At 36.9% G+C, this 13933-nt stretch overlaps 1 protein-coding gene across 1 annotated transcript; it reads right to left on the bottom strand.

The window, feature by feature from the left end:
- Positions 1-459: 459 nt before the first annotated feature.
- Positions 460-1654, bottom strand: LOC104417423 (histidine-containing phosphotransfer protein 1). Its single transcript, XM_010028707.2, has 6 exons — positions 1583-1654; positions 1314-1444; positions 1098-1166; positions 817-897; positions 646-718; positions 460-519 (listed from the first exon to the last, which is right to left on the bottom strand). Exons 1-6 carry the CDS (start codon positions 1652-1654, stop codon positions 460-462), a joined length of 486 nt encoding a protein of 161 aa, XP_010027009.2.
- Between the last annotated feature and the right edge of the window lie 12279 nt (positions 1655-13933).

Below are 13933 nucleotides of genomic sequence, written 5' to 3'. Positions count from 1 at the left end.
ATCCACTTAATAATCCATCGATCGGGAATGATTTAAAGATTCAGTCTAACTATGAGCCCGTCATATATATTATTGACGTCTCAAGAATAGGTTTAGTTGCAACTGATCTTATGGAATCATTCCTAAATATAAAATAATTGGACAAATGAATAAATACGTCATTGCCATTAATTAAATAATAATAATGAAAGTATAACTGAAATCCCTAATATGTAATTATTATATAATAGCTTTAGGGTATACATCCAACACTTTGGTGATGCTGAAATTTACTCAAAGCTTTATAAAATACCATTTCTAGAGAGACGTAATTTCTTCATACTGTTTGGATCATATGAAAAACTAAAAACCTTTTAAGCTTGATTACTAGCATTCAACCTTAGTATTTACTACCATTGCATGTTCCAGCAAGAGAAATTTAAAAACCACTATGCATGCCGAGCCTAAGTATCAATGCCATCAGAGGTGCGGTCGCCCTATTGGGATCGTCCCACCAGCAGCCGCAATTTGTTGCTCTAGCTGCAATTCAAGTTCAAAACAAGCCAACGAATATCAGAATGATTCACAAAAGTAGATTCAAAGATTACCAGTCTTTGAAGTGGATCAGTAGAAAGAAACCATTAAAACGAATGTCTCTGTACCCACGTTGAAAAGAGTTTCAAGCTTGCTTTTCACAAGGAGGAATTCTTGTCTCATGTTTTCCAGACATCTCAGGTAACTGCAATAAAAAATTACTCTCTTGCCTCATTATCTTGAGATCCCATGATAGGGAGATAACTTCGCAATCATAAACAAAAGATTTGGGGAAAAACTCACACAGGAATGTTTGTCTCCTGACATGTGTTGCGGAAGTGGCGGAAGGCTATGCAGGCATTCTTAAGTCTCGGTGCTCCAATGCTGTCAATCAAAGTCATCGACTTTCTCATCAAAAACTGTCTCAAAGTTTAAGATTTCACTTTCGCAAATGAAATGCCACTCTCAGGAAAAGCAATTATAGAAAGTGACATTCTTTCAGGAAAAAAGTTTTCTTTAGAGAAAAAAATAAACTATAAAATTTGACGCATTCATTTGACGAAAGAAGGAAACTTTATTTATACCTAGGACTTTGGCCCTCTAACCGGTCCACATGAACGTCAACCTGTTGGAAGTCCACATTTTGCTGAGTTCTATATTGGGCGGGAGAGAGAGTGACTAGTGAAGTTTTCACCGAATGATGCAAACTGAAAAAACCCAGGAATGCTGAAGAAATAATGGAGAGCAGCATCAATGAACGGATCAAACAAGGAGAAAAGTAAGTTGGCTGGTGCGTTTACAGTTCTCTGGACAGATCGTTGAGCAGCTGCTCAGCATCAGTGAAGAAAAGAGACGCCACTTCCACTACTAAATTTGGGTTGCTCTCATCTTGCAGGCCCAGAAGCTGTAAGTACTGAGAATCCAAGATCCCCTACTCTCACCCAAAAGGCAAACAAACAAAGCACATCATAAAGCATAAAAAGAACATTGATGGGTCAACCTAAAGAATGAGCAGAAAGAAAGAGACACAGCCACTTAAAGACTTCATAAGATTTTGTGTGGTTCTTACCTCCGTTATCGGGGAGTTCTTGTAATCAACCAACCTCTTCTGTAATTGCATTTGACCTACATTCATGCTCATTTCTATTGTTTTTTTTTTACCCTTAAACAAACAGGAACTCACATGGAACAAAACAAGACAGACAATTTGTCTTCAAGCCATTAAGCTGTTCGCTTTAAATAGGACAAAATCATGCTTCTAGTACCTCAACATTGCCTCAACGTGCAATTCAAATTTTACTTTTAATTAGTTTATTATGATCATTGCCCTGGTTGTACATGTTCAATATAGTATCTAAACTTTTAATTCGTTCAGTCTAGCTCATCAACTTTTCATAATAAAATCAAATCAATCATTGCTACTATTCTTAGGTTTTCCTAGTTACACTATTGCCTAGATTTTAGAATAATTTTTCATTTCAATTTGTTTCCTGAATCAACAAAAAAAAAACTATCTTTTCCTTTACCGTTGTACCATTTTAGAATTTATAAATATTAAAATAGTTTCATATAAGAGTATCTTGACTTATGATTTTTATGTTATAACAATAGCCTCATTTGGAATTGCATTGGGTTGTTGATCTTGATATTTTAATGTCCTAATTTACACATTAATCAAAATTTTATCAAGAAAAAATGAAGCACAAAAGCTTGAAAATTTAACATCTAAAAATTATAAACAATACTTAAATTAATATAAGTACAATTATTTATATATAATTCAATATTTTTTTAAATATCTTTATGAAAGCATTTATTCTTAGCATAAATATTAGCTCGATATTATTGACACCTGATTTTTAATCTACTCATTAAAAAACATGGAAAATCGGGATTTGGGATTACGAGTGCGACAGAGTTCATTTCCAAACAAAAAAGTGCCATTTTTCTTTCTTTTTTTACATTATTGTTTTTAAGCTATTTCCAGCTTGATTTTTAGAAAAAAAAAAAAACTAAAATATCAAATGGTTGACTTTCACGTTGACTCTTTGGTCAACCCTTTAATCTAAGGTCAACCCCGAGTGAAAAACTAACTTTTCACCCAAAAAGATGTCATTTAGCCTTAATTTCATCTTTTTTTTCAAGTGAATTCTTCAAAAATTCAAAATTTGGCTCAAAAATTAACTTTTTAGAAAAAGTAAACTAAATGGTTGACTTTTGTCAAATTTTTGCCCAAAAAGTTAGAAAAATAAAAAATGCAACAAAACATTTCTTTAGTGTTAATTTGATTTGTGTGTTGAAAATTTTGCAAAATTTGGTTAAGAAACTTGTTTTCTGAATTTTTTGATTTTAGATTCTAAATCGACAAAAAAAAAAAAAAAATGGTTTTAGACATAATTAGGTGTAGCGACCGATCCGCCTAGCCACTAGTGGGGTAGGTCGATTCAGCCCCTTGCTGGCCGATTCTAAACCTCCAGCGACCGGTTCCAAGATCTTCACTATGCCAATTTCACTTATGCATCTTCAATTTCCCATGATTTTGTCGATTAGCTCTCAGATTTTGTAAATTTACAATTTGACCCCTAATTTCATTGATTCTCATTTTTAACTTGGCTTTTCGCAAATTAGGTCCATCCGAATGATTACTTGACACCTTCTAATGATGATTAAACTTTTAAAATTAATTTTTGCTCATTAGATTATGATTTCGATTGTCGGATCAAATCGACGACTAAGATCGACCAATTTGGGAGTGGTATAAATATCATTTTCCCTCAAATATGTAAGAAAATGCCTCATTTGCAGATTTATTTTCTCTCTCTAAAGTCAAACCCCCCTCTCTCTCTCTCTCTCTCTCTCTCTCTCTCTCGCGAACCGGCGTCCACTAGTCAAGGCTCTCTAGCCTCACACCGACGGCCATCCGATTGCTGGTCAACTCCTTCACCGACTTCCTCCCTTTTCGTCCAGGCCTCAAGTGATCGAGAAACGTCCAATTCTTCTGGCATCCCCAAAACTAGTCCCTGCTTGAAGCAACGGTTGGTGGTTGCTCAACAGCGGCTTGAATCAGCGGTTGGCGGTTACTTAACGGCCGCCTGACCTCAACCAATCTCTTTGTGAAATCATCTTCGACCAAGGTGTGATTGGAGCTTGACCGGTCGGCCACTAGAGAAGCGCCGGTGGTCCAACCTTCCTTGGTGATCCCAAACCTGTCCAAGCTTGGACCGATTCTACTTTTTTTGGTTAAATCGCTGGTTTGACCAGCTTCTTGGTGATCCATCGGGGTTTGTTCGTGATCCTTGAGGCGCCGTTCCTCTTTCGGCAAAGTCCATTTCATCTGATTGCATTTAGTCTCGAAGAAAAATGCAAAGCTAAACCTCTTTAATCTCGAATCCAATGAGGCACGATCAGCTTAACCAATCGGGCCAGGATTCAAGTCTAGATCTACGAAATATACACGGATGTAAGATTGATAATGATGTCGAATGATATACTGTGGTTGATTATTCATTGAAGATGAATTTGAATGTGTTTGAATATGATTTGTGCTAAACTGCAATTTCCCGCTTCTATGGTATGCTCATTATTTTGGTTAAAATGAGGCCTTTGGCCTTATTTCGACTCGAGCTCTTCTAAACATAAAAACTAGGATACCCTAGTCTATCTACACTACATTAATTTGAAGCATGTTTAGGCAAATTTAAGCATGAAATTGAGTTTGTTTGACCTGAGGGCCTCCATAAAAAATGAAAGACACTCATATGATTTCTATTGATGTAAGATTTGCATGATTTTGTCGTTAGTAGATATGTCAATTGCATGTGTATATGTGGATGGGTGTTGCTGCAATTAGGATAGTTAATAATGCGCATCTGTTTTGCTATTTTCATCATCATCCATCTGATCACAATTAGGTTTTGAGTTCTTAACAAAAATTATCGACATCGTTCATTCTATATGAGATATTTATTGTTGGATTTATGCATATCCTTAAGTGATTGAAACTATGCATGCTCTCGGCTCTTGTTATAGGATTAAAATCCTATCATGTACATACCTTTTCATGCTTGTTTGGGTCTCTTAGAGGCTAAATTTCACGTTAGTGTCTTCTTGATATTTGAACTACATATTACCTTTTCATGTGCATATGTGGTTCGCCATAGTTGAATGTCATTTCACATGTGAAAATCATGTTACAATTGTGCTATTTATACTTATGCGCTTTCAAGCATGTTACTATAAATCACAAATCATTTTGTATTGACATTGAATCATGTGACATCTTTGCATGCCGGCTTAGGATTAGATAATTTCCTCAATCGCTTGTTGCATCCGATTCTAAGTTGTGTGCGATCTTCATACCATTTGTGCATTACATGAATGATCTGAATGCTTAATAATACATGTTTATGTTTGGGTTTTTATGGTTGATATGCACGCTTTTAGAAATCTTGGTCTTAAAGCACCAAGTTAACCTTAATTGGACTCAAGCCCTCTTAAGAAGTTATAAAACACACCTAGAGTTTTCAAATGTCGTCGACTTCATGTAAATTTATCATCGTTAGGTCTATTTTCCATTTTTTCTTAGCTAGACTAGAATTTAGTCCAAGGGTCAAATTTGAACCCCTGTTTTTAATCCTGTTTACATTGACGTTTATTATTTTCGTATCAATTTGTTGGTAAGGATTCTTGAATTGGCCCCTTAATAAAGTTTTTTTGTTATATTGTTGGCTATGTTTTGAGAAAATTTTGTGATTTTTAGACTTCATTTAGTAGGTTAAATATTGATTGTAATGACTTGGTGTCCTACTGTTTTGGTAATTTTCCGATGCATTGTTGCTTGTTGTGATTTTTATAAAATCATGCTTAGGTCTTTTAGGAAAACTTTCTTCCCGGAAATTGTTCCATATTATGTTGTGCATATTAGGCAATTTTTTCATAGCTAGATTATTAATGGGTATCATCAAATTTTGTTGATATATTGTGCTTTGTCTGAAAACTCCTGTTATAAGCTTTCGTTTGTGGTTGCTTAGATAGTCTTTTTAGGCTAGTTTGTGTATAATATTAAGGCATATCATCTTCATGAAATTTATTTCAAATTCTCTAATTTTCATTGTCAAACGATTTTCAATAAATGGTAAACGGATTTTCCAAATTGCATCTCAAAACCACTTTGATACATATGATGTTTCCAAAAGTAAATTTTTAGAAATTCATTTCCAATACTTGATTTGATTTAGGAAAAGTCATGGCTTGAACCGTATTAAAATGCCTACAATGCTTGTGAGTGTATTTATATGAGTCCTGGGCTAGCCTTGGCAATTAAAGGCGTTCTATAGCTTAGATTTTCTTTAGTCCAAAATGTCTTTAAATCATTTTAAACTTTCATTTGACATTGTAAAAGTCTTGGTTTGGACTGTATTTAAAATGTTTGCAATGCTTGTGAGTGCATTTATGCGAGTCTCAAGCTAGCTTTGGTAATTGAATGTGTTTCATAACCGGGACATCACTTTCTTTCAAAAACCTTGTTGATGGTTTCAAATCCTTTTTGAAATATCACATGTACCCTTCATGCATATACATGTTATTCATTAAAAATACTTGTGTTTGTGATTAGCACATGCCTTGGTAATAAGTAACCTATTGACGGTTCATTCACTTGATTGATTGATTGAGAAATAAGACTTAAAATGCATGCATGTGTGTTTTATTCATACAATGCATGTGAATTTTAGATGTATGTTTGGGACAATGCATGATATCGAGGGGAAATCTTAGGGATCATATAGAACACCATATTAGGGACGTACAAGAATTATGGGTCATGTGAAAACACAAATGATCAATAATGGTTATACGTAATGAAAAATGAATTGAGTAGGTGTCTAGAAAGACTTGTGCATGAGCTGCAAAGGCCAACCCCAAGGCCCAAATTTGATTGATCTTAAACCTTGTTTTGTTGGATAATGTGATCTTGACCTTGTATCGTTCTTTTGGTTGTTTTGATATGTATGTTTGTTTCTTTCTATTATACGCTCCTAGCTATAGTTCTTAGACAAGGTTTAGATTAAGATCTCGAAAATGGAGAGAAAATGAAGATGGTGGAAGCTCAATTTCCATTCTAACCACACTTTTGTATCATTTATTCCCGACATATGTCTCGGATTCTCCTTATTTGTATAAATACCCAACGAATTGTGGGTTTTTCCTTTTTGTTTGATTTTTCATATTTCTTAGGATTGTATGATAGATTTACTATTTTCCTTGATTGTTTACTTACCGTTTCGCACTTTCAATTCAATTGATTGCCTTCTTTTAATTTTTCTTAGAAAATAGAATGTCATGAAAATGATTTTTCATGTTGGTTGCCTAGTTCAGGATAAACAATCCCTGAAAAGTAAAAAAGAAATGTGTGACATCCCGGTTTTCCAATCCTATTTTCAATAAATTGAGACGGGCATTACGTTGGCACGCATATAGTTCTTTTCCTTGAGTCGGCCACTCATATGAAAACTAATCTATCGGGTGAAGCTGGTAAGAGTTTCTAATGCATCATACTCGAGAATTTGATTAGAAAGCAACCTTTCGACCGAGCTAATCTGCAAGGGTCATTACGGCATGATTAAAATCGATTAGAGATCGGAGATGGGTCAACTCGACAAAGGCATGTGATCGGTGTGGGTGATTCCACCAGATCGCACAATTCTTGTCGATCGGCAAGACTTTGGGCCGATTTTCTATCGATTGGGTACCCTATGTTTCGTATTTGAAACCTTGAGATTACCACGACAACCGAAGATCGCCAATGTTTCAAAGATATACATTGTGGCTTGAGATGATCAACCACAAGTCAAATGCGTGAAAATTTCTAAAGGCTACCCGGTAGGTTGGGCCGTGCTAGTATCGTGCCAAAGTGAAATTAACCGTGGAATTGAGATTGAATTCAGAAATTGGAAGTCTGGGGGTGTCACAAATCATTTTAGGATCATTGACTTATCTTTAGAAGATTTTTCATGCAAGCCGAGCTTTTTCAGCATAATAATCAGAGTATGGTTAATTTGGTTCGGAAAATTTGTAGGCCCGCCTTTGATCGCGCTTTTGGGACTTAAATTGATTATATAGTCAAGTGAAGATGTGAATTGAAGTGTGGTGACATTGAATTTATTTTATGGACTTCAATTTGATTCAATTGGAAGAGAATCAAGTGGAATTGAAGAATTGGTTGTACAAGAATTGGACCCCGGCGGAAAATGAAATTGCAACCATTGGAAGAGGTTGTGGATGATTGGGTGAGTGGAGTGTGATATCACCCATGATGTCATGGTGGTGGGCCATTTTTGTGAGTTAAAAAAAAAAAGAAAAAAAGAAAATGGTCACATCTCTCTCCCCTCCTTCTCTCTCCTCCCTCTCCCGTTGGTGCATCTTCTTCTTCTTCTTCATGCTGGAACTGACGGAAATGGGGGGAGCTCGTGCGTGCAGCAACTCGACGGAAGCCAGCCGAGCTCGCCGCCGCACGCCCGTCGCCGCTAGCCGCCGCCGCACGTCGCCCCGCGTCGCCCGCGCCCGCTTCCGGTCAGCTCGCCCCTCCGTTCCGCCTCAGCCCGTTTCCCCAGCAGCAAGCCAGAGCAGCCATGGCCGTCGCACGCCGCCAGCCGGAGCTCCTCGCCGTCGCAGCTCGCCGCCGTTCGACCGCTCGCCCGCTTGCCAGCTCGCACCGCTGCCTCGCCCGTGCCTGGCCATCCCCGTCTGTCTCGGTTCGTGGGTTCCGGGAGCTGCCAGAGCTCGTCCCCGCCGCCGTGAGCCGCCGGAGCCCGCCTGAGCTGCTGCCGCCCATCCCCGCCGTTCCTCCGCCGAACCAGCCCTGGATGCGCCTCTTCTCGGCCTCAACCGGAAGTTGCAGAAAATGGGTATGGCAGCCCATGTTTGGCCCGTTTTGGCCGCCTTCCCGAGCCCGGATGCTCGGCCCGCTTTGAGGAAAGTCGATCCCGGATCCTCCCGCGAGGAAAGTCGATCCTCCTGTCCCCGTCTTTTGGTCCACTCGGTTCGTTAATCCGGTGAGTTTAACTCACTAAATCTTGATTAGAGGGTTAATGATGCCCTAAGTGTGCTTAGTCTAAATTAAGTAAGATTAGATTGGTAGATTAGTTTATTTAAATATGGATTAGATTAAGTTGTTTAATTAAAGTTAAGCATGTTTAGTTTAAGGGTTAAGTAGGTTTATTTTTAAAATAAACCTTGATGTGACTTAAAGGAATTTGTTTATGATTTAAATAAATGTTTCGAAATTGTTGAATTATTTAATAATAAATCATATTCCGAAATTATTAAAAATATTATTATTTAAAAAAAACGAAAAAAAAAAATTATTTTTGACCCCGGTTGCTCAGAATTTCGTGCCGATCGCTGCCGTGTAGTCGGATTTTGAAATTGATGATTGGCTATCATAAATTGAGCATGGATCGTGAAAAATATGGATATTATTATTATATTAATTTTCGGAATAAATTTAATTATTTAATAAATTCGAAAAATTATTTTGGGACCCTAAATTCTCAGAATTTTGTGCTGATCGCTGCTGTGCCTTTAGAATTTGAATTTGATGAATGTATGTGGCAAATTTGATGAATTTGATGAATATATTAAATAGTGGGGTTTGAAAAAGTGAGATATTGGCTTTTTGATTCGAAATTAGCGTGTCCCCACACACGTGAGTAATTTCTGGAATATTTTTAATATGAAGAAAAATGGTCGGGATCACTATTTTAAGTGGAAGCATTGAGTGAAAGATAAAGTGTCTTGGGGCCGAGTATGCTTTGGCTGTGTGATAATTAAGAAGAATCGTCGTGGGCTGTTGAGCCGGACTTACCCCTATATGGGATGCCCACGTGGTGGATGCGGGTCGCAGTTGATTCTGGGCTTATGCTCCTTCGGGAACGCCGTCGACGTACTGACGAAGCCGCGCTCCAAGGTGGGGAGGCGATGCCTGGCTATATGCCAGTAGATAGCCAAACTGCGAGTAGACTATGCCCTTGTGTGGCAGTGAATAATAATTGGAATATATGTTGAGTATTGTTGATGGGTCGGATTATGGGACGGAATTGTGTGGCATGGAATGGGACGTGTCATAACGATTTAGTCTTATAATCAGGACCCCTGCAATTGTTGGTTATATGAAAATGAATGCGTTCCGGTTGTTTAAGTTCCTATTATTATCTGTGATTGAGTGATTTGAACTGTGCTAACCTACAGGAAGGAATTGAGGCGAGGTAAGTTCTCTGTGTGATGTGGCTAGGCCACCCGGGGCGTATTTTCTTTCTAATAGGGGTTTAGGGGGTTGAACTTGCTGAGATATTGTCTCATCTCGGTTTGGGGAATCAAAATTTCAGGTCCCTGATGAACGGAGCGGCCAGATAGCTTTGGTTGGCTTTGAGAAGTTGCAGAGGTGAAGTCATAAGGATTGGAGAGCGTGTCCGACTTGTAGGTCGTAGGACAGTTCCTTTTTAAGAGTCGGTCTTTTGTAGATTGTTGGCCGTAGACCTCTGTTTGTAATTCTGTTGAATTATGAAAGTGTTATGTGGTGATTTTGCTTCCTGCTTTTCTATCCCGTATTTTATTGTCAGGGGTTTTATAATACGTTCCGCTTGCGCAATAATAAATGAATGGGGTCGGCGACACTACCTAGGAATGTCGCATTTGCATGACCATGGTGGGATGTTGGCGCGCTCGAGGTTCGGGGCGTGACAAAATGTATAGACACCTTATGTAACATGATATATTGTTAGGTATTGAAATGGCTCTAATAGAAACATTAGCGTAACTCAAGTCTCCGAACCTGGATATCTAGTTGCATAGAAATCGAGAGATTACTCCATATTCTCGATTGGGTTCTCTAGCTGGCCCCCCAAAAATGAGGCTAGTGATGACTCCTGTCTTATCTCTAGGTTGTCTTAAATAACTAGATCATATAAATAAATCTGTTATGAGAGGTATAGACCTTTAGAAAAGGTTTACGGTTATGATTTAGCATACCCAAGATGATGAAACCGATAAAGATGAAGTGATGCCATCTTTGGTGGATGTTCATTTTGAGAGGGCTATCATGATTGTAAAAGTACCCATAAGCTCACATTTACATCCAATTTCCTTTTGACCTTAAAACCGTCGATCAAGACGTGCTGCGACAACATGGTAAGGTCACAACACCTTTCGTTGTCATGCAGGGCACGAGCTTGGGAGACCTTGCAACTATGATCAAGTGAACTCACAAGAGATTCACTTGGAAGGCGAGGTGATGATGCTTTTGTGGATGAGAATCATGAGGGAGCTTTTATGATCAAGTATCCCTAAATCCAACATTTCTCCCCTTCCTTTCCCCGAGGACTAGGTGGTGAAGAAATTGTGTCGCGATAGGTATAGCTTTAAATATGATACCACTTTTAGCTCAATATAAATCATAAGCTAAAATATACTAAAATGGAACTATCTAATACTGGCAAGACCAAAAAACAAATTGATAGTAAAAAAGATAGCATATTTCTTGTTCCAAAAGGGAGATAGTTTGGATTGCGAAAAATGTTTAAATTATGACAAGATTTTTAATTAAGCAGTTTAAAAACTTTTCTAAAAGGGGTCAAATGGAATTTCTGGAGAAGTCTAATTCTTATAATTTTACTGGGAGATTTGATCAAACAAAAGTGCTTACCTGTGTAAAAAAAAAAGGGGGAAAGAAAGTAGCCGAGCGTTTGTTGAGGAAGAAAAGGGGGCAAGAAAGGGTGATGACCAATTACGCTTATAACCGTAAGAAAATTTGAATTATAATCAAAATTGATGAACATTAATGACACTATTTTTTTTCCCGATAAAAAGTAGAGATGTGGATGATTACATTGTACAAACCATTTTTTCTCTGAAAATTGCAATGTCTATCAAGCGATTTGAATATTAGCCAGCACTTTGCGTGACACTATGGCTCTCAAATCCCATACCTGCTCAAATATTGCTTGTGAAGTTGAGTAAAAAATCCACTCTAAAATAGTCGTCGCCCAAAAAATTGTTTTGGAGTTGGCTCTGTTGATCAAATGGATGGGATTAAAGATAAGCAGGATCACATATCAAATGGGCAGAAATTCTTTGTATGACATATGTTGACATTGGCGAGTCAAGTCCATGTTAATTGAGCCACTATACTCGGAACAGCGAGTCCAATATCATTATGGAATCCTCAGGAAAATGTCAAAAATTTCCATGAGATATCAGGTAAACTGCAAATGATAAAAAGAAATGCCTTTATAACCATGCAACCCAACTTGTTTCGTTAATAAATTATACCTAAAAAGATTTCATACAGTTATAGCCTACATAATGCTTTGGTTTACAAGCCACCTTTTTAACCTTTGATTAGCATAGATAATAGTTACTTTTTAGCAAAGTTTACTTTGAGCTGCATTAAATTATGTCGTGAAACATGGAGGGCCACTCCCCTTATCACTTGAAATAGGTGGATGTGACAATTGACGTCCGTTAACAAGGATTAGTCATGCAAAAAATGCACACATCCAAGTTGTCAAGAAATGCACTTATTGTGGATGAGAAGTACGAATGGGGATTGGCATGGCCTCAATGAATTTGAATAGTTTATGAATGCCAAAGCCATCTAATATATCATAGGAGTCATATAATATACCGACTTTCATGCTTTTTTAAATAACATTCTCTAAGTGACGGGATTTCTAGTCAGTTTGGCCCCTTATAAACTGAAAAAGAAAATAAAAAAAAACACTATATTCACACATATCTGATGATTGAAAAAATAATAAGGGTATTTTTGCAATTTCCTTCTGAGTTAGTATTAGTTTTAACTGAAAGAATATCCTAAAAGGGGATTTAAAATCTTGGTAAGAGGGTATCGAAAACACTGACATGCAGCTTAGAAGTAGAAAGCAAAAACAGAAGCAAAACTTAGATCTGAAGCGCGGTCATCAAATTTAGGGCTTCATCCATTACTTGTGATCATGCAACTGGTGCGACGAAGAAGGGGGAAGATATATCTTCTGTTGATAGTTGTTTTTTGGACTGCTGTGGGTCTCCTCTCTTTCTGTCTGCGCGCCAACACTGGCTTGACCTAAAAAATGACAGACATAAGAAAAATTCAAAATAACATCAAAGCATCTGCCTATACCTATATATGTTACATGTCCCAAAGAAAGTTTAGCCACTTCCCGTACAAAGATATGAATATTGATACAATCGCAATGTATGGAAAAGTGGAATGTTTATATAGTGCATTATGTATGAAGAAATTCAGGTCTCATGAAATCCTCAAATCTTCAATATTTAGAACATTCCTATGAAGGAGGATATAAAAATTGTAACACAAGTTGACTTACAGAAAATGGATATTGATACAAACGGAATGTATAGAAAATAATAATGATTGTTTAGTATATTATGTATTGAAAAAAATTTATGTCTTATGAAATCACTAAATCTTCAAGAATTAGAAAATCCCTAAAATGGAGGATCTAAAAAATTGTAAGACAAGGGAATTATGGAAAATGAAATTGTTTTTTGACCGGTTTAGAGTATAGAATTTAGAGTGAGAAGGATGGGTTATTTATGGGGCTCAAAAATGGAATCAGTTGAGATTGCAGAAAATTTTAAATTAGAATAAGATTTTTAATTAAGTAGATTAGAACTCTTTGGACTTTCTCATAAGATAATTTTAATGTGGCCGACTCTCTCTCTTTTGCAATCGGTTACTATAACAACAAAGAATCAAATTATCAATATATCTATTCATTTTTCAAATTAAGGGTGTCAAATGAAATTTCTTTCATTGAGGAAAACCTGCACGACTAGTTTTTTTTTTTTTTTTTTTTTTCTACTAGATTAGATAAACAAGAGCGCCTACTTGTGTTAAATGTTTGTTGCGGAAGAAGGGGCACAAAAAAGTAAGTGGTGTCCAATTATGATAATGACCGACAAAAAAAGAAAAAAAAGAAAGAAAAGAATCATTATGGTCGAAAGAGGCAATAGATAGAAAATGATCGCAATTGATGAGTGATAATGCCATCATGTTTTTTCACTGAAGGTAGAGATGTGCATAAGTACATTGTACAACCTATTTGTTCTTTCAAATTACGTATCTGGTAAGGCATTGCTTATGGAGTGAACTCAAGTAAAACCTACTCTGAAATAGTCATCGTCCAAACATACTTGTCTTGGGGTTGGCAGCGCTGATCACGTATCAAACAGGGAAAAAGTCATTGGATAACATGAGTCCATATCGGCGAATCAAGTCCATGTTAATTGAGCATTTAAACTTGGAACATTGAATGCAATGTCTTTATCCAATTCTTTGGAAAATGTCATAATTTTTCCATAAGATGTCATCTAATATGCAAAACGATTAAAAGAAATGCTT

This window comes from Eucalyptus grandis, chromosome 8, assembly GCF_016545825.1.
Source record: "Eucalyptus grandis isolate ANBG69807.140 chromosome 8, ASM1654582v1, whole genome shotgun sequence".
NCBI classification, from domain to species: Eukaryota; Viridiplantae; Streptophyta; class Magnoliopsida; order Myrtales; family Myrtaceae; genus Eucalyptus; species Eucalyptus grandis.
Note: the sequence above shows the minus strand (reverse complement) of the source record. Positions and strands in the feature narration are given on the sequence as shown.

Excerpts from the sequence above, each read along its gene's own strand:
- LOC104417423 (XM_010028707.2), bottom strand. The coding sequence starts at position 1,654 with ATGAGCATGAATGTAGGTCAAATGCAATTACAGAAGAGGTTGGTTGAT. Across the intron at positions 898-1,097 it reads TTAGAGGGCCAAAGTCCTAG|CATTGGAGCACCGAGACTTA; the intron begins GTATAAATAAAG and ends TTTGATTGACAG. Across the intron at positions 719-816 it reads CAGGAGACAAACATTCCTGT|TTACCTGAGATGTCTGGAAA; the intron begins GTGAGTTTTTCC and ends TTTTTATTGCAG.